The sequence below is a fragment of the Erythrolamprus reginae genome, chromosome 2 (assembly GCF_031021105.1).
Source record: "Erythrolamprus reginae isolate rEryReg1 chromosome 2, rEryReg1.hap1, whole genome shotgun sequence".
Lineage (NCBI taxonomy): Eukaryota > Metazoa > Chordata > Lepidosauria > Squamata > Dipsadidae > Erythrolamprus > Erythrolamprus reginae.
In genome coordinates, this window is record NC_091951.1 from 179,733,953 (window position 1) to 179,758,774 (window position 24,822).

General features: G+C 39.5%; 1 protein-coding gene across 23 annotated transcripts in view; it reads right to left on the reverse strand.

Annotated features, from left to right (window-relative positions):
• Nucleotides 1–24,541, reverse strand: part of RBMS2 (RNA binding motif single stranded interacting protein 2) — a 547,749-nt gene extending 523,208 nt beyond the window's left edge. For 11 of the 23 annotated variants that reach the window (XM_070740625.1, XM_070740639.1, XM_070740624.1 and 8 more), the window contains exon 1: nt 24,271–24,428. In XM_070740625.1, the coding sequence (XP_070596726.1) occupies nt 24,271–24,336 (66 nt within the window). In that variant the 5' untranslated portion in view covers nt 24,337–24,428. Of the gene's footprint in view, nt 1–14,889; nt 14,909–24,270 lie in introns of those variants that run through there. The other 12 variants (XM_070740626.1, XM_070740644.1, XM_070740636.1 and 9 more) reach the window with 9 other exon arrangements.
• Between the last annotated feature and the right edge of the window lie 281 nt (nt 24,542–24,822).

Below are 24,822 nucleotides of genomic sequence, written 5' to 3' on the forward strand. Positions count from 1 at the left end.
CTCCTCATGTTGTGGTGACCCCCAACCATAAGTCTAGCACCAATTCTCCCAACAGAGCTTTAAGCTGATTGACAGGAAGGTCAGAGAGACACTCCCACTGTAAACGTCTGATTGGTCAGATTGTAAAAATATGTTCCAAGGAGCCAGAATATAAAGTTTAGTTCAAAATACCATGGGAAATCTGTCTTTTTCCATGGTCTTAGGCAACCCCTGTGAAATGGTCATTCAAACCCCAAAGGGGTCCCGATCCCCAGGTTGAGAACCACTATGTTAGAAAGTTAGAAATTGCTATTCAGCATTTCCCAATAGCACCAAGCTGAGACTATCTACACTGCTCAAAAATATAATATCGTCTGGCGGGACCCAGGGGAAGAGCCTTCTCTGTGGCGGCCCCAATCTTCTGGAATCAACTCCCCCCGGAGATTGCCCCCACCCTCCTTGCCTTTCGCAAACTCCTTAAAACCCACCTCTGTCGTCAGGTATGGGGAAATTGATTCCCCTGGGCCATTTCCGTTTTATGTATGGTTTGTCTGAGATGTATGATTGTTTTTTATATTAAGGGTTTTAAATTGTTTTAATTAATGGATTTGTACTGTTTTTGTTGTTGTGAGCCGCTCCAAGTCTCTGTAGAGGTGCGGCATACAAATCTAATAAAATAAAATAAATAAATAATAAAGGGAACACTTAAATAACACAATATAATGCAGACCTGGTTGGTAAATCCACAGTAACTGAATTTAAACATGCTTGGGATAAACATATACCTATCCTAAGATAAGATACAGGAAATAGTATAAGGGCAGACTAGATGGACCATGAGGTCTTTTTCTGCCATCAATCTTCTATGTTTCTATAACTCCAAGTAAATCAGATTTCTGTGAAATCAAACTGTCCACTTAGGAAGCAACACTGATTGACAATCAATTTCACATGCTGTTGTACACATTCAACTTTGTACAGAACAAAGTATTCAATGAGAATATTTCATTCATCCAGATCAGAGCTGAAGAAGCTTCTTGGATGAGAAGTGAAACGGTTTTCAAGGAAAAAACAAAGTCCAGTTGCCTTCTGAAAAAGCACATTTGGAACCACTACAAAATTACTTTAGTTCAGGGGTAGGGAAAGTTGGCTCTTTGATGACTTGTGGACTTCAACTCCCAGAATTCCTGAGCCAATCATGCTAGCTCAGGAATTCTGGGAGTTGAAGTCCACATGTCATAGAAGAGCCAACTTTGAATACTCCTGCCTTGACTGATCAGCTGAGAGTCTTGAAAGAAGCCACTGCTTCTTGGGATCATTTCTCTCTTCTTTCAAGACTCTCTTCTCATTGTCTCTTCTCCACCTGGCAGCATTTCCCCAAAACTCCCGGTGCTCCTTTCCAACCTTTTACAGCTACGTTGACTTCCATGAAGGAAAAGCCAAACTTCCATTAGATAAGAGTTTTGAACAAATCTCGGAGCCTCTGAGAAATATTAATTTTCTAACCTCTGTCTCTGGCTCCTGTTAACAGATACCCTAACTCAGTGTTTCCCCACCTTGGCAACTTTAAGATATTTGGACTTCAACTCCCAGAATTCCCCAGCCAGTGAATGCTGGCTGGGGAATTCTGGGAGTTGAAGTCCAGATATCTTAAAGTTGCCAAGGTTGGGAAACACTGCCCTAACTAACCAAGCTACATACCCTTGGCAATGGTTACAACTGCAATCTTATTTATTTATTTATTTATTTATTTATTTACTTACTTACTTACTTACTTACTTACTTACTTACTTACTTACTTACTTACATTTAATTTAATTTAATTATTTTATTTTATTTTTTTATTAGATTTGTATGCCGCCCCTCTCCGTAGACTCGGGGCAAATCACTTGAAGGAAAAACAAGCAAACAAGAGAGAAATTATGACAATAGCAGCAGCAATCATCTCTTGTTCTTCCCTAAATTTAAAATATGCATGCTCAGTCCTTCAATTAAAATAAATACGAAAGAACAGGGCAGAAGATTGCTTGGTCTTCTTTCAATGCCAGTTGATAATTTAGCTGGAAATCCATCCATTTTCTGCCAGGGAGAAGTAATGAAGAAATTTACCACTTTGTCATGTTACAATGGAGAAATGCATTAAGTTCAGTGGCACTTTCGGCTGAGGGAGAGGCAGCACATGAAGCGGTGATGTTTAAACTAGACAAAAAAGATATGACAGGAGTGACAGCCACAAGCCAATATTCACAAGGACTTTACCATTCATTTCACCGGAACATTTATGACATGCTTTTCAGAGTTAGAGCTTCCCCAAAGTGATGGATACATTACATGCATATATAAAAATGTGCAGTCGCTGAGGAAATTAAAGCTGAGGTTGTTGAGAATGGAGTGCCTTTCTTGTGAAAGGCCCTTTGGAACAAAGACATTTGTAAAACTTTCTTAAAGGCCAGCTCCAAAAGCAACAGGAAATACATAATTCAGAGCATTTCTGAGAAAGCTTTGTTTCTCTAACCAGCAAATATAGGAATTAAGTCCTGTGTAAGAGATCTGTGGACAAGCTCCGTTTCTCCCACAGACTTATCATTTGGCTTTTGGCGAGACAACCTCTGGGTCTTAGAGGAATCTTTATCCAAGAAAATTATGCCATTATGGAGCCGATTCCAAATCTTGGCAATAGTCTGCTGCTTCTAATAGCCTGCTTAAGGTCTTTTATGGCTCATCTGCGATTTGTTTGGAAATTCTTTTCTATTTGCTGGGAAATTCTATTCTATTTGTTGGAAAATTTTAGAGATAGCATTTTCTTTGCAAAGTTCTGCGAATTTGGAGAGGCCCAGTTTCCTAACCAGAAGTCTTGCCTGTTCTCCTTTTCGGCCATGAGCCTTCTGTTTACTTTCCTTCACTGCAAAACTCCTTCACTTCACTACTCAGGTTGACAGAGAGAGTTAAAAGTGAAGGAGTGGGCAACTAATGGCAACCTGAATGTTTCCTCTTAAACTCAGGACTAGTGGTCGCCAAGGGGATGTGTGATACTCTACTGAATGGATGCTTTTAAACTCTTAGGTTAGCCGGCTGGAGGGAACCTTGGCTGGCTCATGTTTTTTCCATGTTTTCTGCGTTTATTTTTTTTTTTTAAAGATTTTTCCATGTTTTCTGCATTTTAAAGTTGACAAAACTGAGAGCAACTGCTGGTCCATTTCAAACAAGAGACCAGGGAGTAGAATCTGAGTGAACTGGAAGTAGTCTTAATTTGTTTTCACTGAAATGAACCCTCATCAGGTAATTATTGCAAAGGCAAGCATAAAGACAGCTGTAGTAACACTGCGTAAATGACAGCATCTTTCATATGATTCACTTAAAAGTTTCAACAGAAGGTGGGGGAAAGGTAACTTTGTAAATTAAATTGTTCTTCAATCCCTTTACTTAAATCATGCAATGTGACCCAAATTTGAAAGATACCTACTTTGGCCCTCTGTCATTTTCTTCAAATAAATTGATATTAGAAGATGCATTGTTTTATCGGTATTAAAATATAAGAAAGATGAATCTAAAAGCACATTGTTCAAATGGGAAAGCATATAACCCAACTGAAATGGATTTTGTTTGGGAGGTGTGTGTGTCTGTGTGTAACATATTTTTGCTGATAATGAAAAGAAAGAGAAGCTAGTATAGATCTATTTCAAGCTATTTTGCTCTCATCAGCTAGCCATACCCTTACCGTGTGTGTGTGTGTGTGTGTGTGTGTGTGTGTGTGTGTGTGTAAAAATTATGAATGAGATAAAAAGCTAATAAATTCCGCCCACCCTAAAAAAGATTAATATTTTTGGAATTTTTCAGCGGAGGGAAGATGATCCTTAAACAATGAATGTTAAACCATTTGCAAGCAGGATCTGTTATGTAATGCAGATATGCATCAATCTGAACAAGTTACAAGTTACATACATCAGCTGCTCAACTCTGTCTACAGATGCAGAAAAGTGTATAGCTGCATCGCTCTCAGAGGTTTCTAATAAGTGAGTAATATGTAGACATACACATTTGCATATAATGACCTAAAATCACTTCCTGTGCAATTGTATATGTTTGATAGCAACAACTTTATTACTTACAGGGAAGCACATTTCTAGCTTAAAGACCTACATGCTTGATAGCAGCAACTTTATCAGTTACAGGGAAGTATATTTCTAGATTCCACAGCTACATCTTATAGCTCACAAGAAATGTTGCATTTCTTCCCCAAGGAATGCAAGCTCTCCTACCTTTATAACAATTCAAATGGGTCATCCCAAGTGTGTGATTAGTCCAGGATCACTAGTGAAACTCAACCGTTTGAACGGCTGAATAATCCTAGGTACTCTCTAAACCCCACATGCCAGTGATTCCCACGGGGTTTCCTTAATTTTTTTTGGTCAACATGTCAACTTAAAAAAAACCCATCATGAATCAGAGCTCCCACACCAGGATGAAAGTTGCTTTGTTAAATCACTCCCCAAGATGACTGGATGATGATTCATACATCAGACGGACAATGACCCACAAACTCGCACAACAGACTCCAGTCGCTTTGGAGAAGGAGAAGGGAATCTGGTTAGCAGAGGAAACAGCCGATGACATCACAGGTTCTCACAAGATGCCTGTGTGGTGATGCTTGCAGGGTGTGGTGTGGAATGGCTGATACCGTGACATTCTTGGCTTATGGCTTCTTCTTCGCGTCCCAGGCCTGAAGGCAATGTTTTAATGCAAAAGCCAACCTAAAAAATTCGCGGCAGGCTGAGTAAGGCAGCAACCTAACAAGGCTCACTCACTGATCCAAGCCGGGGACTAAACAATCCGAAAACAGTGGAGCAATCAAAGACACCCTGCTTTTTATCCTCAGTTTTCAACAGCTTACTGCCAACCTGATCATGTGCGTCTGAATCTGACTTTCTTCTGGTTAGAAAAGAAGTTTCTATATGCTTAAAGTCTCCCCGCCACTATTGGCCCAAAATGTGATCGGATTTGTCTGGATCCAAGAATGGGAACCCATCATAATTCTGGGCCTCTTGAGACATCCCAGCTTTGATCCACCTTTGGGGTACAGTGTTCCCTCGATTTTCGCGGGTTCGAACTTCGCGAATAGCCTATACCACGGTTTTTCAAAAAATATTAATTAAAAAATACTTCGTGGTTTTTTTCCTATACCACGGTTTTTCCCACCCGATGACATCATATGTCATCACCAAACTAATAATTTTTGCAAATAAATAACAAAAAAAATAATTATTGTTAATAAATAATTATGTTTATAAATATCAGGATCACTAAGTGTCTTTATTCAATGGTGAGTACCAGTAATAATGGTGAGTAAATGGTTGTTAAGGGAATGGGAAATGGTAATTTAGGGGTTTAAAGTGTTAGGGGAAGGCTTGTGATACTGTCCATAGCCAAAAATGGTATATTTACTTCCGCATCTCTACTTCGCGGAAATTCGACTTTCGCGGGCGGTCTCGGAACGCATCCCCCGTGGAAATCGAGGGAACACTGTATTGTGAAGCTTTTTGTGGCAGCTACATTAACTTGCTCTGAGGGGGAAAGTGGGAAAATAAGTCTTGGATTCAGTAACTGAGAGATCTGCTTTTCCTTCATATTGATCCTTCCCGTCAGATCCCACCGATCACCCCAATCACTCTTGGGAGTTGGAGAATTTGCAGATGGTAAGTCTTTACCATTCGCTTCATGGTGTCTCAATGGTGTTCTCTCATCTTGAGTAGTGAGCTACACCACAGGGTTGGGGTTTTTTTGAATTGCACAAACTAATTGATCCAGCAGGTGATTTATTTCATGAAAAAAACCCACTGAGTTAATCCTTAATAATTGCACCAAATCCCACAAACCAGCCCCACCACCACAGCTACAGGATAACTTGAAAATACCTATTCCTTTTTGACCAAAAAAATAATCAACATTATCTCTTTGAAATTTGGCATGGATGCCTCCATTGGGAATATAATTACATATTTTATTACTTTCTTTTCCCAAGCAACATTATGGATGTTTAAAAAAGAAAACTTTGACAAACTTTATAAAGCTGCACAGATAGTTTGTATGTGTGCTTGCGTGTGTCCATGCCTTCAGGTCAGTCTTGACTCCTGGTGACTGCCTGGACCAGGGGTCCTCAAACATGGCACTTGTGGACTTCAACTCTTAGCTGGCTAGAGAATTCTGGGAGTTAAAGTCCACAAGTCTTAAAGTTGCCAAGTTTGAAGACTTCTCGCCTGGACCTAGCTCCGGATGATGACATGAATGTATAATTTGATGGGATGAATGTGGATGACTGCTTTTATGGACTGGGGTTTTAGACTACTTTTTAAGTTGAGATTTCTTATATGTTCTGTTTTTGTATTTATCTTTGTTGCGAGCTGCCCTGAGTCCACAAAGAAGGACTAACAAACTAAATCCCAGCAGATCTGCAGCAAATCAAAAGTGATTTGATATTGCCTCCTTCCTATAGCTGAGAGAGAATTACTGTCTCATTCCCAAGATCAGTCAGCTGAAGTAGGTCTAGGAATCATGGTTCTCCTGATTTCTAGCCTACTGCATTCATCATAACACCAAACTGGGTCTCTACTAACTTTTACATCCTTACAAAAGAGTCCCTTCCTGGCCAAATTGAAAGAGATATCTTTTTTCCAAATTTCACAAATTTCAAGGTTCAGTTCCAATTATGCAATGTACATAGCAATCTAAATTAAGTAATGTTTGTTTATTTATTTCTTTCTTTCTTTCTTCATTTATTTGATTTGAATGTCATTTCTGGAGCTCTGGATCAGGTAGAACCGTGTGCTCTCATTCTGGATCTAATGAGTGCTGGTTTCCTATTCAGCAACCTTTATATCTGAGCATCTGTTTAAAAGATCTATAGCTTAATTGCAGGCATTCCTCGATTTACAAGAGTTTGTTTACTGACCATTCAGAGTCACAATGGAATTGAAAAAAGTTTTATATGATAACTTCTTTTACATTTACAACTGCTGAGACATCCCCAAGATTACAGGATCAAAATTCAGATGCATGACAACCTACTCATATTTATGCCTCTGAATCATGTGATCACCTTTTGTGATCTTCTGAAAATCAAAGTCGATAGGGAAGCTGGATTCACTTAACAATTGTGTTACTAACTTAACAACTGCAGTGACAACACCTAACAACTGTAGCAAGAAAACGTCATAAAATGGGTCAAAATTCACTTAACAAATATTTCACTTAGCAACATGAATTATGGGCTCAATTATAGTCATAGGTTGAGGATTACCTACCAGTAAACTTCATATCCATGGTCTTGCATTTTGAAACTTTAACCTACCTTTGTTCCCTTGTTCTAATTTCTTTTTTTTTAATTGCAGGGTATTTCTGTGGCAAAGGCTGTATTTGCACAGACAATTTAAAAATAAGAAAATTATTCTCAAGCATTTAAAATTACTTATACTTTTATACAGCTTGGTTTCGCTTGGGTCCCTTCAATACGTTCAATTTTAGGTTGTTAGACTACATTTAATTTTTAATCATCACGGTGTTAACAGGAGGGCTTAATCTCCAAAAACTAATAAACATTTCCAGTTCCTCAACTTCCTGCCAAATCAATTTGCTGTGAGTGATTCCCAAATTGACAAGCCTCTGTCAACTTCCCCTTTTTCCATTGCCTTCCTTGCCCCATTCAAGCTAGCTGTTGAATCAGTTCCCTCTTATTTCCTTTTTGTAGTCATGTAGAAAATCCCTGTCATTCCTGCACATCATCACCTGGATATCCTTTCTGATCTTATGTGTAATCCCAAGCCTAACACTGTGCCTCTGAATGCTTTCTTCAATGGGACAGGACTCAGCCGCCATGCAGGTTTGATTAGCAAGAGTTGCTTTTGTCTAAAACGAGTTCTGTACAGACCAAAACATTTATTTCCTAAATGGTCAAATAACCATGAAGGTGCTTTGAAGTGTACAGCAGCGCAGACATTCAGTTCCTTGAGGGCACATGCCCCATCACACAAAAGTTCTTTGTTCTTAGTGTAGACAAAGAAACATAATAGTGTGACAGAATCCTTACAACAAAGTAAGACCTGAACTATTAAAAGGCACGTGTGTGTATTGTGTGACCGGGGGTTACGGTATCTATAATCCATGAATATATTTTACATTCACATATACAAAAATGTAGATACAAATACAGCAGGGATTTCTCCGGGAGGATGGAAAAACCACACCTGCAGATGACACAGTATCTAAGACATTTGCAGATAGTTGGATTATGCAGAAAACTTATTATTTGGAAAAGGATCTTTCCAGAAAACCAGGATCTGGCTGTTCTCGGGAGGACTTCTGGAAACTTCTGGACTGGTCCTGGCAAGAGCCTAAGCATAGTCCAGAGAGGGGAATGGAATGTTCTAGACTTCTCTGGAACATAATGTTTCTCAACTGATGAGTTTCACATATCCCCAATAGAAAGCGAATCACAGACACACCAGAATTACATTTCAAAAAATTATAATGGCAAAAAATCTAATAAAAGGCTAGAGTTCAAACTAAAAATCTCACAAAATGTCAGACAAGAACACTAGCATCTAATTAGATTTTAGATGAAAATATAAAAAAATTGAGGATAACCTGGTTTTAATCTTTGTCCATAATTTGCTGCTCAGCTCCTGAAAATACTCAATCCCTGAATGGTTTTTCAACCTGTTTTAACTATAATAAGCGTCCCTCGAAAGTTCTAGTCTGGTAATCCATTAGTAGAGCATGCCATTACTGAGGGAATGGACTGAATTTTCCCTCCAAAACCTGTGCTTTGCGTCCCGCAGGTCTGCTCCTAAGGGCAAGGGAAGAATTGAGAAATCAGGTGCTCCTCACCGTGTCATGCAAATTGTTCAAATTCAAACATTTCAAGCGCCAATTAGTCTCTTCCAAGCTGCTCTCACACATACAGAGCTATTTCAAGCTTGGAATACTTCTGGAGTAGTAAGAATACTAGAATGGTGTCAGTAAACACAACTGTTTTGAACTCAAAGTGCCTGGAGCTTAAAACGTTCAGAAATGGAAATATTTTTATACTCTAGTTCCACAATCCTTAAATGGATAGGTCATTTCGCAAATGGGGATGATCTGTAACTTTTATCACGGTTTCCTTCTTGCTCTCAGAGGCCTCAAACAGCCACAGAAGTCCCAGCCAGAAGGAATTCTAATTCCCCTAATGCAGAAGGGGAGAAGACTGCTTAGATCCTCTCTTGACATTCCCCAGAGCAGCAAGATTATCTTTTGGTGCTAGCGGAAAATACAAAGACGCTTTCCTGATATTTTTTTTCTTTTCGGGGTGGGGTGGGGGGAACTTGGGCCTCTTTCTCAGCCAACAAAATGAATTCCGTTGGAGGAGAAGGTGGCAAAATAAAAGGTTCTTCTGAAGCAGCACCCCTCTTCCCCACCCGCAACTCACACTGTGATGGCTGCACTTATGGATTCCGTTGCACGCATGTGTGCCAACCAGCTGATTTGTTGCACATGCACACGTGACCAGCTGCTCTCTTCCGAGTTCAATCGCGTGCATAATTAATTAATAATAATAATTTATTAGATTTGTATGCCGCCCCTCTCCGAAGACTCGGGGCAGCTCACAACATAGCAACAGTACAATACAATACAAATCTAATATTAATTTTTTTAAAAGTTAATTTAAAATACATTAACATAACATAATCAATATCGTAAAATCATCAACTACGCAATCATACACACTCAACCCAATTAATTGTAATACAGAGGTCAGAAAAACTAGGGGAGGGCTTAATCACCCCCACACCTGGCGACAGAGGTGAGACTTCAACATTTTACAGAAGGTGAGGAGGGTGGGGGCTGTTCGAATCTCTGGGGGGAGCTGATTCCAGAGGGCCGGGGCCGCCAGAGAGAAGGCTCTTCCCCTGGGGCCTGCCACACGATATTGTTTAGTTGACAGGACCCGGAGAAGGCCAACTCTGTGGGGCTTAATCGGCCGCTGGGATTCGTGCAGCAAAAGGCGGTCCAGTAGGTATTCTGGTCCGATGCCATATAGGGTTTATAGGTCATTACCAACACTTTGAATTGTGACCGGAAACTGATTGGCAGCCAGTGCAGGCCTGCCAGCTGTTTTTCCTGCATGCGTGACGGAACTGGGAAGTGGAGCTAGTAGTGGTACACCTGCCCACCAGTCAACTGCTCTCTTCTGGGTTTTGATGCTCCAGGCATAAGCACACAACTTTTGGCACTCAATGCCAAAAAGGTTAACAATCACTACCCTAGCAAGCTTCTTCTTGGGAGTCTCTCAACCTACCTGGACTTTTTGAAAAGAGAAGAGGGAACACATTTTTTCTCCAAACCAACGTATCCAGTGGTGCTTCCTATGACTAGGAAAATATTTCTAGCTACCATGACTGCATACTCATTCCAGTGAGAGATATCTAGAGAGATTCTCAATTATCCGAGACATGGTTATCCCAAAAGCGCTTTTCCAAAAGGAAACTTCACTTTCTTGGTTAACCAAGAAAGTCCAGTTGCCTTTTGGAAAAGCACATTTGGGGATTCCAATAAGAGGACATTAGATTGGGAGGAGATTGAAGAGACGGCTGGATACAAACCATCTCCAGTTCCCATATGAGCTATACATTTTTATTGGCTGCAAAATCTCTCGGCACCATAGATAAGAGATTTGACCCTAACTGCCCAGCATCACTCTTCTGAACTCTTCTTAGATCTATATATAATAAATGATCAAGGTTGGGCAAAAAGGATTTCATGCAGTTCTTTGTGCATTATAATATTTTCTATAGCTTTCTTTAAAAAAGACAAAAATGAAATCAGCCATCCCTATTTTACAATTACATTTAATGAGAAGCTGACTATTACAAGTATCAAGCGTGTCTTTTTTTTTAAGGATTTCCAGAATGCTTAGAAAAAAGGTATGATTTTTAAAAAAAATTAATCTCTCTTATCAAGATCCCTCCAACGCTGACTCTTTATGGACACACATTGCTTCTCTTTAATATGTTTCATAACACTTCATGTTTGGACACATCATTTCATGGGCAAGTGCACACCAACAAATACTAACCCCTTTATAATCCAGTAAGAAAATCTTCCCCAGGTTCAAAACCTTCCTACAAATATTTATTTATTTAAAGCATTTTAATGAAATTTCTACACTTGATTTGCAATAAGTTTCTACAGGCCTTCAGATTTAGAGTCCAAAAGAGATGAATCCAAAAGAGAAAGATCTGGGAAGGAGAAAGGTAAAAAAGCAAACTAAGGCACTATGTCAAGATCATAAGTCATTTGCATTCAAAGGAAGATGTACAAGACAACTTGCAACTGAGGATTGGAAGAAGTTCTGTTCTAATAATGCAGATTCACTTAGATCCAATAGAGATACTGTAATACCCAGCAAACTGATGTGCAACGAAGACAGGCAGGCAGGACTCCCTTGAATACCATTTGTTGGGGGTCAAGGGAGGGTCTTGCCTTCTCTTTCTGCTCAAGATCCCCATGGACAAATGCTTAGCCACTGTGTGACACAGAATGCTAGACTCGAAGGGCTTTGGCCTGATTCAGCATGGCTCTTCTTATGTTCTTATGGAGTCAACACCTCATCCCACTTTCCAACAGCAGACATTTTGTCACAGCATCCTGCCCCTTTCCACCTAGCATTCCTTCAGCTGTACCACCAGCTCTTCCCTTCTGGCTTTAGATAATTGACAAAAAACCTGGGTTCTCCATCAACTTTCAGGGGCTGGGTTGTTGTTATTACCTCTCAGTTCAGTGGATTGGGGTTGTTATAATTGTCAATGTATTCATGACTCCTTGCTTCATAGGAATACTATGTAGTTGTTTTTAGATAGGTAATTAATATATTTTTAATCCCAATTATGTATTGAGGAATTGCACACTGCTCAGAGTCGGTGGATCAGCCCATAAAATCAACAAATAAACAAGACATACAAATTCCTAATGTTCCCACCAATCTCCAATTGTTGTTACACTGTTATGTTACTTACCCTCTTGAGATAGTTCAGACAAGAAGCATAACCAGAAATACTACTCTATTTTCACTGTAAAATTTACATTAAAATGATCTTCCAAGACTGAAAAATATTTATTCCTTCATTTCCTTTTATTCTCCAGAAAACTAAATAGGGTCCCTTCATTTTTCATACCATCATCTCCTGGGGCTGAATTCTTTTACAACCTACCCACCATCTGCACTCTCCCTCTCAAGGTCATTTCTACTTACCACACAAGGGATTCATTTACACATACACAAAAAATCTCCCTCCCCTTTGGGATTATCCTTTCTCCTTCTTCTGAGAAATGATCACAGCCCAGATGGCGATAACCTACATACAATACCTGTATCAAGGATTTTGTATTTATAATCTTCACTTCCCTGAAGACCAAACACCACAGCCAAGACATGTTTCTGATTCTCCCTCTCTGAATGTTTGGGGTGGAAAATTGGCAACTGCTGTCCCACCCTTGGAACAATCTATATCAAAAGGCCTGGCCCTCCAAAATTAGGGACATGTGTAGGTGCACCAATATGCCTACCATCCCTGTCCCAATGTCCTCATGTATTCATAACCATCTCATATACTCATGTACTTATAACCATGTTTATACATTTTATGTATTCACATATAATGTTTATGTTTATACTTTTTCTGTAATCATATATATGCTTGACAAAATAAATAAAGATAAATAAAATAGAAGAGCAGCAAAAACTGTTTTTTAATTAAGGGACTTTGGGTTCCAACTGATTTATCATCCTTGACTAATAGATGATGATTGGCTGTTATTGCTAATTTTTATTTTATTGGAGAACCTTTAATCTTTGATTTGTGTTTACTTTAGACAGTTTAAGAGAATGTTTTCATAGCATCATTTTTTGGAGAAGGAAGGAAGCAGTGATGGGCTCCTACAGGTACGGTCAGGTACGCAGAACCGATAGAAAAAAATTGAATGTTTTTCTTTTTTTCCCTTCTGGGCTCTGGGTATGTTTTTCCTATAGCAGTAAATGAGGTTGAATGTGTATAATTTTAGAAGAGCTGTGCATGTGAGTGTGTGTGTGCGTACATACATATATAGTTTATATAGTAGATAATGTATATTTTTGTGTGCCTGTGTGTAATATGTATGTACACATATGGCATATATACATAGAAATAAATAGTATATTTTGGATGTTCAGTAGTAGTAAATAGATAGGGAAATTGTATCTCTTTCAGGTGAGGAGAGGCCAGGAACCTTAGCCCTAACCTAAACCCTTGATGTGAGTGACGTCAAATTGGCCACCTTTAAGCCAGTCACATGACCTTTAAGCCACCACCCCCGGTCACATGGCCAGCAAGCCACACCCACAAAATAAGCCATGCCCACAGTGTGGTAGCAAAAATTATTGCAGCCCTTCACTGGAAGGAAGGAAGCAAGGGAGAGAGGGAGGGAAATTATCAGGCAAAATGAAACATACTACAAAATATCTAGCACACACACAAAAAATCAACCAGTCTTGGCTTGGATTACTATTATAAACTTGGTTCCAAAAGGCTAGTGGAATCTATTTCTCCCACTGATGGGGTAAATAGCCAAAAAAAACCCCAAGAAATATCTGACTCCAGGTACAGGCCCCTATTTCTTTGGATTTAGTGAGTTCTTCTGGAAAACGAAACCATAGCAGCTAAGGGGAAAGCTGACTGGATACAAAATGGTTGCCTGGTCAACCCAATTCTAAATTACTAGAAGGCTGTTAATTATTGGAGCACTGCAAACATACACACAAAACACACATCCCCCCTCTCCAATGTTTTTTACCTCTGGGGATGATCTTTGAGTTTCTTTCTCTGGGCCAATGGGTAAAGTTGGCCCAGAGAACCACCCATCCATGTTTTCTAAAGAAGCCTATGTGGGAACCAAAAGTATCATTAAATGAAGATGATGCTAGAGGCTAAACAAGCACATAAAGTTAAATATGCATCCAGAGGTTCATCTATCTGACATTGAGTGGGTGTTGCTCTCTTTCCTCAATATTTTGCATTTACTGCAAAATCAATGTTGCAGATATAGAGGTTGGGTAGAAAAATTCATTTCTAGCAATACTTAAGAAATTTTATTTTTGCATATCCATATTCAGAATGAACTAACTTTCATACCTTGCAGATTCAGGTGCTAATTAGAAGTTGATAATACCTACTTAAATACCCTACTTTGGAAGGATTAAAAAAGATGCCAGTTTAATGCAGAATAACAGATAACATGAACACATATAGAACTTGGAGTAGTATGCGGCATAATAGTAAAATCTTAGTTGGATGAGGAACTTAATTAAATTGGTAATCATAAATATCTGTTTTTCTTTTCATTCCCTTCCCCATGCTAAACAAGTAAGTTGTCAAGTGAGTTTTGCCCCATTTTACAACCTTTTCACCACAGTTGTTAAGTGAATCGCTGTAATTGTACAATGAGCCATGTTGTTGTTAAGCGAATCTGGTTTCCCTCATTGACTTTGTTTGCAGAAAAGCAGCTGGGAAGATTACAAATAATGATCACAAAGCACTGAGAACAGTGCAATTGTTAGTTGCTAAGCACCAAAAATTTTGATCATGTGACCATAAAGATGTTACAACTATCCTAAGTGCGAAAACAGTGATAAGGTATATTTTGAGTGCATTGGTAACTTTGAACAGTCACTAAATGAATAGTTGTAAATTGAGGACTACCTGCATTGTCTCAGGCTATGGTGGATTATAGGAAGAGCCATCTCTCTCTGAAGCATATGGCTGACAACATAAGGACTGTTTCAACCAGCAAGTCCTCCAATACAAAATTCCCATGCAATTCTAAATCCTTGTACTTAAGCCTTACCCATTATGTTTAGCAGCTGTGCTCAGTCCAAAGGATAAAACACGAAGTAAATTTCCAAAATTCCTGGGTTAAGGAAAAATTATTTTCATGATGAAAAAGGAATGGAGCACTGGGATTTCCTCTTTGAACAAAAACAAAATGTTAGGATGATACCATCAAATACTATTTCAGCAGTTATGACTACCTTCCTGGGATTGTTTGGAAGACACCATGAAATAATGTTGTTTTCTTGAAGGAAAGGTGGGGCATCAATCTGACAACTAATGTAAATAAACTGACATGTAAACACAGTGGTGGAATAAACAGTGGTGGGATTCAAATTTTCTTACTATCGGTTCTGTAAGCATTGCTCGGTGGGTGTGTTTTGGCTAGGCTTAGCAGGCGTGGCAGGGGATGGATACCACAAAATCCCCATTCCAAGGGAAAGATACCACAAAATCACCATCCCCTCCCCACTCCAGGGAAAAGTTACTGCAAAATCGCCATTCCCTCCCGATCAGCAAGAGGTGGTATTTACCAGTTCTCCGGACTACTCAAAATTTCAACTACCGGTTCTCCAGAACTGGTCAGAATCTGCTGAAACCCACTTCTGGTAATAACCTGTATAATTATATTCACTAGATATCATGTAATAACAACATAATTTATATAATAAAAAGTTTGTACAAGAAACTGTTTGGTGTAATATTTAAGATGCTGGTCTAGAAACTATGTGAGTTCTAGTCCTGCCTTAGGCATGGGAGCCAGCTGGGTGTCTTTGGGCCAGTCAATCTCTTTAATCCCAAATCACAGGATTGTTGTTGTGGGGTAAACAAGAGTATTGGGTATACTTGCTACCTGGGGTGGACCATATATAAAAAGGGAATAAAATAACAATAGCCTGACTTCCCTGAGAAAGAATATAGGTTATATATAATAGTATGTTTTGCAATCACGCAGACAACTCACTAAATCAGTTAGGATAAACCCAAAAAAAAAAATTGAGCTCTCACATAAAAAATTGGAAATACATTTCCCAAAGCGACTTAAAAGCCTTTAAGGCTGGAAATCTTTCAGGCAGAATGAAAGTTGATTTCTTCAAAAGGAAACTATCAGCTGGGCCTTAAGGAAGGTCCAGCTTTTCCATGGAAATGGGGAGGATTTCTATGATATGAGTACAAAAATAAGTTCATTTCCCCATGTCTAAGCTTCTAAGAGGAAAAGCAGGATACCAAAAGCAATCCATTCCAAAAAGTAACCATTTGTTGCACCTTAATTACCTCTGATAGGAGACATCAGAGAAGAAAATAACCATTTGGAAGGCAGTAGGTGTGAATAAATAAAGCCCAAAACAACCAAGACTTTCCAAGAATGAATGTATCCTGAGAGAGGCATCAGTTCACATAGATTTCTTTTGCGGGCCTATGCTCAAGCAATCTTCTCAAACAATGAATAAAACTGAAGAACTTATTTACCATTGTCATTAAATGTACACTCCTTGTACAGTACTTAACCCTTCTTTAAACCTAACCTTTAACTTTAAGCCTTTAAAGCTGTACCTTATGATTCTTGACTAACACATCTTTCCTTTTATATACAGCTTCCTTGTGTGTCCAATCACACTTGGCCAATAAAAAATTCTATACCATTCTATTATTTTTGGAAAAGACTATTTGAAAAGAAATGTAGTACCAACACAGTACCCAAAGCCCAGGAACATTGGCCACAGCCCCTTTTCCCAAATCTTTAAAGAGTCAAAATGGCTTTTGAATTTATGCAACAAATACCTTACAAAAAAAGTAATGTCCAGTTCTGCTATTAACCTGTGGAAATAGTCATAATTGAAGCAAGTATGTTTTTTTGGATCATAGACGTTCTGCATATCCACATATTCAAAATGCAGGAAATGTTTGACACTGAACTTTGTTACATCAAGAAAAAAGGCAGCTACATACACAAAAAGCTGGGCTGTGGGAGAGGGGCGGCATACAAATCCAAATAATAAATAATAAATAAAATAAATATATCCCAGCGACTGGTCAGATCCCAGCGAGTCGGGCTTCTCCTGGTCCCGTCAATTAGACAATGTTGGTTGGCGAATCCTAGGGAAAGAGCCTTCTCTGTGGGGGCCCTGGCTCTCTGGAATCAGCTCCCCTGGCCCGGAGATTCCTTGCTTGCTTTCCTCAAGAGTTTTAAGACTCATTTATGCCACCAGGCTTGAGGCTATTAGATTCTTGCCCCCTGGCCGATGAATGTGTTGAGAGAAAGTTGATTGAATGGGAATTACTGCTTTTTATGGCTTGGGTTTATATTATTATTTTATATTTAATTAATTGGATCTAAAATGTTGTACATTGTTTTATTATATGTTGTAAGTAAGCCACCCCGAGTCCTCAGAGAGGGGCGGCATAAAAGTGCAATTAATAATGACAACAATAATAATAACAATAACAACAACAACAACAACAACAACAATAATAATAATAATAATAATAATAATAATATAACAATCTTATGTCATATAATACATCTAAAGAACCACCGAAAAGCAGTACTCCATAGTTTTAATGTTTTGTAGGCCTGGGTACACACATTACCCTAACACAGAGGTGGGGAACTCTGGTCCTTTTATGACTTGTGGACTTCAACTCCCAGAATTTCTGAGCCAGCATGGCTGGCTCAGGAATTCTGGGAGTTAAAGTCCACAAGTCATAAAAGGACCATAGTTCACCCTTGCCCTGAGACATAACATAGTTTCTCTGGCAGTGATGCTATATTAGTCAACAACCTATATTAAAATAAACCATGGCTCAAAATAATGTGTAACACACACACACACACACAAACACAGTACTTAAAAACAGAACTCTGTGGAGTAAATGGACAAAGAAAAACCTAAATTGTTTATTATTCTGTTTTGCAACAAAAGTTAAAGAGGAGAAATGATACTGTAAATATTCAAACTGAAGAAAGTTTTACTATGGAAGCTATCTATTAGTTATCACTCCTAAAGCTGACAACTGCATCACCACTCCATGTTTATATAAACCATTTGAGCACATAAAGTGTTTTACCACTTTATTTTCTAAAATCTCCCAGGGAGAATAAGTTGAAAGATACTAATATCCCTATTAGTTTATTACTGCAGTTTTACTTTTCTGCAAATATAAGAAAGTGGATTAAAACATGGGCTCCATATAATCATTTTTTTAATGCTGTTCTATCTAGCAAAGACTTCTGCATAAAGACCTTCTTATATGTATTTAAGCAAACAGAACAACTTTAATTAATAGCTGCCTCTTGTAAATACATTACTTTTCTGACTTCCAGGACAATGTAAGAAAGAAAATAGTGATACACTAGCTTCTTTTAATTGCTCTGTCAGTTTTGACCTGCGAGAAAATGGAAGTTGTATTACTTTTATTTAGGTTACTTTTTTCATTTCTTGTCAGAATAGGATTTCTGTACTCTGAAATGAACTAAATTAAACAATAATTAAATATTTCTCCATTGAATGTTGGTAATTGATCACAGGCTGTTTAAGGGGCAATATAGTTGTGGATTCATCATTAATCTTTCACCCCATCCATCTGAATTTGATCAAATGGGCTGAAAATAGGGAATGTTTTAATTAAAGATACAAGAGGCTTAGAAAAGTTAAATACTCTTTTGTCCATACAAACTACCGGTAGACAGGAATGGGCTGTGATTGTAGTTCATTTTACTTTTTAAAATTCCACAAATACAATAACAAAATGAAAGAAAATGGATAACATCTTAAATAAAATGAAAGTTGCTTGGAAGTACCATCAACAGTAAATGAACAAATAAATTATGATTTCAGAGAAGAGACTGTTGAGGAAAATCTCTAATTCAGTTCTTCCAAATCTGTTGCCAAGATGTCTGGGAATAATACTAGTTTTAATCAATAGATCTTAAAAAAATGAAATGTTAAAGAAATAACACCTAGTTAAATGTCAGACAGAGGTTGAGTTCTAACCTCAATATGCACCCCATCCATTCCTCTAACTTTAATATAGATGTTTTACAATGCCCATTTATTACAAGTTAAAGAAAGCAATGACGTGAAGAATACTTCTGTAAGATGATGAAATAAATGCAATGCAATGCTTGGGGAAAGAACAGAAAGTGACCAGACCAGTTCATGAACAAATGAAAGGCAAGGCTTGAAAACTGATTAATATTCAACATGCAAAACATATACAGTGCACATCCCTACTCAGTCATGATGTTCATGAAAATCACTTATCTTTCAATCTGTGCTTCCCCAGTACTACTGGTAGTGGTACTTTTGATAGCAAACAAAATGTCTATATCTTAGTGTAGTAGAAGCACCCAACAATACATGAACACACAAAAATAAGCATATAAATTTAACAATTATCTAACCCCAGTATTAACATAACATATTGCAGCTAAAAGAATCATTCTTCAAGTTCCTGAAAATGAGCTGAACAAAAGATACATTTAAGGGCCTTTTAAATGTCAATTGGACTCCATACAGTGCGGTACCTCATAGTCAATTTCAAAAAAAAGTCAAGAGAGTAAAATCTCAAAAATATCACATGGCTGTTCCAACAAGCGGGCAAACACAACAGGATATTGTAGGAAAATGTGAAAAGACAGAGTTGGTTCTAAAAAAGAGATGCTTATCAGCTTAATGATGGGGCAGAGAAGAACCACTTGTTTTGGGTCTTCAGAGCTGAAGAAGTTATAATTTATTGATTTAACTTTATTAAAGCCCTGAAGTCCCCTCACAAGCAGATGGAATAAAAAGACACGCCTCAATAATAATTAAATTATGAAACAAGAATTTTGAGTACAGATTTTATCTCAAGAGTTTGTTCATATATCCAGAATAGGTAATTTTGCTCCTGCCATTAGATAATCTCATACATTTATTTCAGACTATATTAAATTGGTATCTACCACTAGATACCAATCCATTGTTTGCCTACAGACATATACTTGGACAAAGAAGCTAACAGCAAGCATCTATGTCTTTTAGATCTGATAAGGATATTCCTGTATGTAAATCAACCAGTCAACCAACAATTATATAATTTTATTTTTTTAAAAAAATAATTTTAAACCCCCTTTCCAGGCCCAAATTGCTTGAGAAATCCAGTTGGGTCCACCTGTCTAAATTTCTAAGAAAGACTAATTTCCATTCACCAGCAAGGAATAACCAATTTTGCTTTTAACTACAGCTGGATACAGTTTTTCCCAAACTGTAACATCTGCTTCACTGAGGATAGTTTATACGCACACACATACACACTAGGGTGAATCTGTACCTTGCACTGAAGGCATTGTGTAGTTCGTGTAGTTTTAAAATTATGAGGGAAAGGATTATTTAACAACTCACAATTAAGTCATGGTTATTAAGATCATTGAGTCAATGCAATATGGTCAAGACTCAGATGGATGCTCAAGTTGTGACTCATGTTGATGTTAACGCCAGACACAGCGGATCCATAGTAAAGCAAACTGAATATATAATTTCCACAACAGAGTAATGAGAGAAACATGTACACCAAGTTCATTATTAATCCTATTTCACAAAAGACCAGTGCCACTGATATGTAGGATGAGATCTCCTCCTCTGCATACAATGGCATTATTTAGGTCACTTGCGTTCAAGTAAACAATGAAAATGAGTGAACCTGTATTCAAAATGTTGTTATTGTTAGTTGCGAAGTCATGTCCGACCCATTACAACCCCATGGATAACATTCATCTAGGTCTTCCTGTCCTCTACCATCCTCTGGAGTCCATTTAAGCTCACACCGCCTACTTTAGTGACTCCATCCAGCCAACTTATTTACTGTCGTCTTGTTCTTCTTTTGCCCTCAATCGTTCCCAGCATTAGGCTCTTCTCCAGTCAGTCCTTCTCCTTAGGTGGCTAAAGTATTTGAGTTTCATCTTCAGGCTCTGGCCTTCTAAAGAGCAGTCAGGGTTAATCTCCTCTAGGACTGACCAGCTTGATTGCCTTGCAGTCCAAGGGACTGGCGGGAGTCTTCTCCTGCACCAGAATTCAAAGGCCTCAATTCTTTGGTGCCCAGCCTGTTTTCTGGTCCAACATTCAGAGTCATACATTGCAATTGGGAATTTATTTAATATATTTAAATGTATTTAAAATAGCTTCTCATAATCTAAGAGCCATACTTTTGTATTATTCCAAATCAGGTTTCTTCAATCAACATACATCTTAAGAGCAATATTGTTCACACAAATGGTGTCGTGGATTTAGAACGAAAGAACCTCAATATGAGACCTGATTCAGAGAAACACAGGATGAACCCCAGAGCTTTCTTAAAATCAGTTTTTGTGCCTCAGCCACCAGACACCCATTGGTTACCATCATAACCCTAAACATGCTTCCTACTCCCTCTTTGTTCCACAATTAGGACAAGAAGAGGAAGGGATTTAATTCCAATTTAACTCAATGTAAATTCAAAACAGTTAATGGGATTATTCCCCAGGTACTTGATAATTTCCACTTCTATAACAAATTACAACTGCAATTTGGTCACAAATTTTGCAAAGTCTTTGGGGATTGCACTTAAAGCTCCTGAAGTCAAACAGAAATCCATTGATTTTAATGAAATTTATTTCTAAAGAGCACCTTTGTGATGGGAAAGTTGAGGTTTTTCAGCTGAAGTAAAATCTGTATACTGTACAGATAAGTATATAAGTATTGCATAAGGTACAGCCAAGGAGCTGTCTATCTAGCTACCAGCCTTCCATATTGGTACTGCCAGAGCATGACATGTGCCCCCCCCTTTTTTTTTGAAATTTGCAGAGGAAAAGAAAAGGGGCACAATTGATGCTTCAAGTTTTGCAGATACTTTTTCAGGCTCACAAGATCCTTGGGGGATTTTCGCCCAGCCCCTTTGGAGTGCTGCACTTGACATGCCAGGCAAGCCTGCAACTCTCCGACCTATAGACAGTGTACTCCTGTTGTAGATCCAAATCACCACCATGCATGATACCATCAGACTCATTTCCACACATGCATCCCTAGTCCTATATTGTGACACTTCACCTGATCAAATTCTATTTATATCCAGATACACACACCCGTATCTTTGCTGTCATACAAATGAAGTACTGTAAATATTTAAATGGGATTGCACACCTATATCAGGGTTACAGAAAGATGAATTTCCTCCATACTTTAACTATTAGTAATATAATTACTAGAAAAAGAGGCCATTATACATGCACCAAATCCATAAAACCAAATTTTAGCCCAAATAAATTCAAGTATGGACACTAGAAGTACAACAATATAATGAAGGCATTTTCAAAATTACATCTGCAACTGACACATATAATTTGGATTCACATGGTAGGGAAAGTGAAAAATATACATACTTATACACAAACCTACATAAGTAATTTCAAATCTAAAAGATGCCTGCTGTCCTTAAGTGGGCTTTTATGTATATATTCATAAACAGTACATGACACACAAAAATCTTCTCTTGAGCTTTTCAGGCCTACATTTCTCTTCCACCACCCTGTAAGTTCAGCCTGCCTACTACTTTTATACCAGTATATTTCCATTATCCAATAAATCAGAATGAGAATTTTTTTAAAAAAATGTGACCCAGGTTCAAAGACAGGCTGCCCAAGGAGGATAAAAAAGCTAGAAATCTTCTGCTGCTGCCCATACCCACCCCAAATATGGACAAACACAATTAATAATCCAAATTTAGCCTGCCTCCTTCTTGTCAGGTTCCTGCCCATCCTCTTCATTACAGTGGCTTTAATGTGCCCATTCATTGATCCTTTAAAAAAAAAACCCACCTAAACCCAGCCAGGCTCTCGATTTTGACTATGGAGGGGACACTTTAAAAAAAAAAGCTGAAAGTCCCTCCTCCTCCCTCCCCCCTTTCCTTTCTTTCAAATTCACAACATAGGCATACAAGGTCATTGAGTGAATCAACAATAGAGATAAGCTCTTCAAAATGCTGGAAGTCTTGCTTCTCCATTGCTGCCTTTGCCACCCCACCTTTCCAATCCCCCCTACTCTCCCCCCCCCCCGTTTGGAGAGATAACTTCGGTGCCTCAACGCCCTTTCTATACCCACACTAAACCACACACTCCTTGCCACAGGGGGAAACTAATCCACGCCCCAATCTTCCAGCCAAGCAACCAACCAGGGCTAGCCAAACCTGCATTTTCCCTAGCTTTGACAAGGCCTTTTTTTTGGGGGGGGGGGGGGTTGTTTCCAGCCATAGCCTGGATTGCGGGGGTGGGGGGTGTCCCCCAACTCAGCCCCCCACCCTCACCACCCTCACCTCCACAGCCAACACATTTGCTACAACTCCCTCAGAGCTCCCTGCAAGCTGGAGGTTCCATCTTCCTCAGGCACACTGTCTCCGAGACGGGGGGGGGGACGGACAGAAAAGGGGTGTGGGGGTGTGTGGGGGAGAGAAGAGGCGCCTTGTTTATGGCACAGGCTGCCTTGAGAACACATGGATGCCATAGAGACCACATCCTGGAACCCCACCCCTCAAGAACACCCAGCGAGGGGGGGGGGGGGAGGCTCCCCAGTCTCTCTCTCACCCTGGGAAGCATCAGGAGAGGGTTAACACTAACACACACACACACACCAGGCCCTTTTTGACGCGATTCTGACTGGAAGCCCACCGTCTTTTTAAAAAATATATAATAAAATCAAATCTGTCCGCTGCGACTTCTCTTCCAGTGACGAGGGAGAGAGAGGCCGCCCCCAGTCTCTTGGGGATCCCTCTCGCCCTCCTCTGGCTTCCCCAGGCAAAAAGTCCTTGGATCCGGGGTGCTGGGAAGAACGGGGAGAGATCTAGAGATGTCGGAGTGGGGGGGGGGGAGTCAGCAAGTGCTGTGTGCAATGGGGTTTCGCCGCCTTGTGTTTCGTCTCTCCCCCCCCCTTTATTTATTTTTTAAAAAATTATTTTTTATTGAAAATCCGGACTGAAACTCGCCCTTGGGAAAGAACTCCGGCCTGAGCAAAGAAGGCTCGCCCCAATGGGGGGGCAACGAGGGGCTGGGTTTTCCACCGAGGGATCGGAGCGGAGAGAGCCAGCCAAGCCCGGAGATTTCTTTCTCCCCCCCACCCCCGCTTTGGAGAACGCAACCTTCTAGTCTCCCCCCCCAAAAAAACTGGAAAGACCTCATTTCCTTCATCGTTGCCGCCGCCGCCTCCCCCTCCCCCTGCAGTGCCAGGATTTTCGGAAGGGGGGGGGAAGACCTTCGCAACCTTCCTTTTATTTTTAATTTTTTTGTTAACCTCCCTGTTTTAAGCCAAGGACGTTTCCAAGATCTTGGGAAATAGGAAGCGGGGGGGGGGGGTATTGGAGGGGCGGGGGGGGCCCCGCACGGCTTCCTTACCTTCTTGTTGCTCTTGTTGTAGCCAAAAGTGGCAATTCCTGCACGAGGAGGCACGGAAAGGAGCATTTTCGCTTAAAAGGTTAGAGAGCTTGGAAAGGGAGGGGAGGGGGGAAGAGAGAGAGAGAGAGAGAGGCACACACACGCACACTCACACACACTCACACAGACAGAGAGAGAGAAAAAAAGAGAGAGAGGGAGAGAGAGAGGGGGAGAGAGAGAGAGAGAGACAGGGCTTCTGGCTTACGTCACCAAAGCAAGCCAGCTTGGAATCTAGGACTGGAGTGCCCGCGTTCCGCCGGGTCCTAATGCCTGCGCTGTACAAACCGAGAGAGGTTTCTATATAAAAAAATGAGGTCCCCAAACTAGACCACTTTAAAGATATGTGGACTTCAACTCCCAGAATTCTCCAGGCAGCTATGCTTATGCTATGCTATGTTGTGCTGGCTGGAGAATTCTGGGAGTTGAAGTCCACAAATCTTTAAAGTTGTCGAGTTTGGGGAACCCCTGCAAATTTAAAAAGCACTGGAAATTTTGGAAAACTTTAAGCGCAGA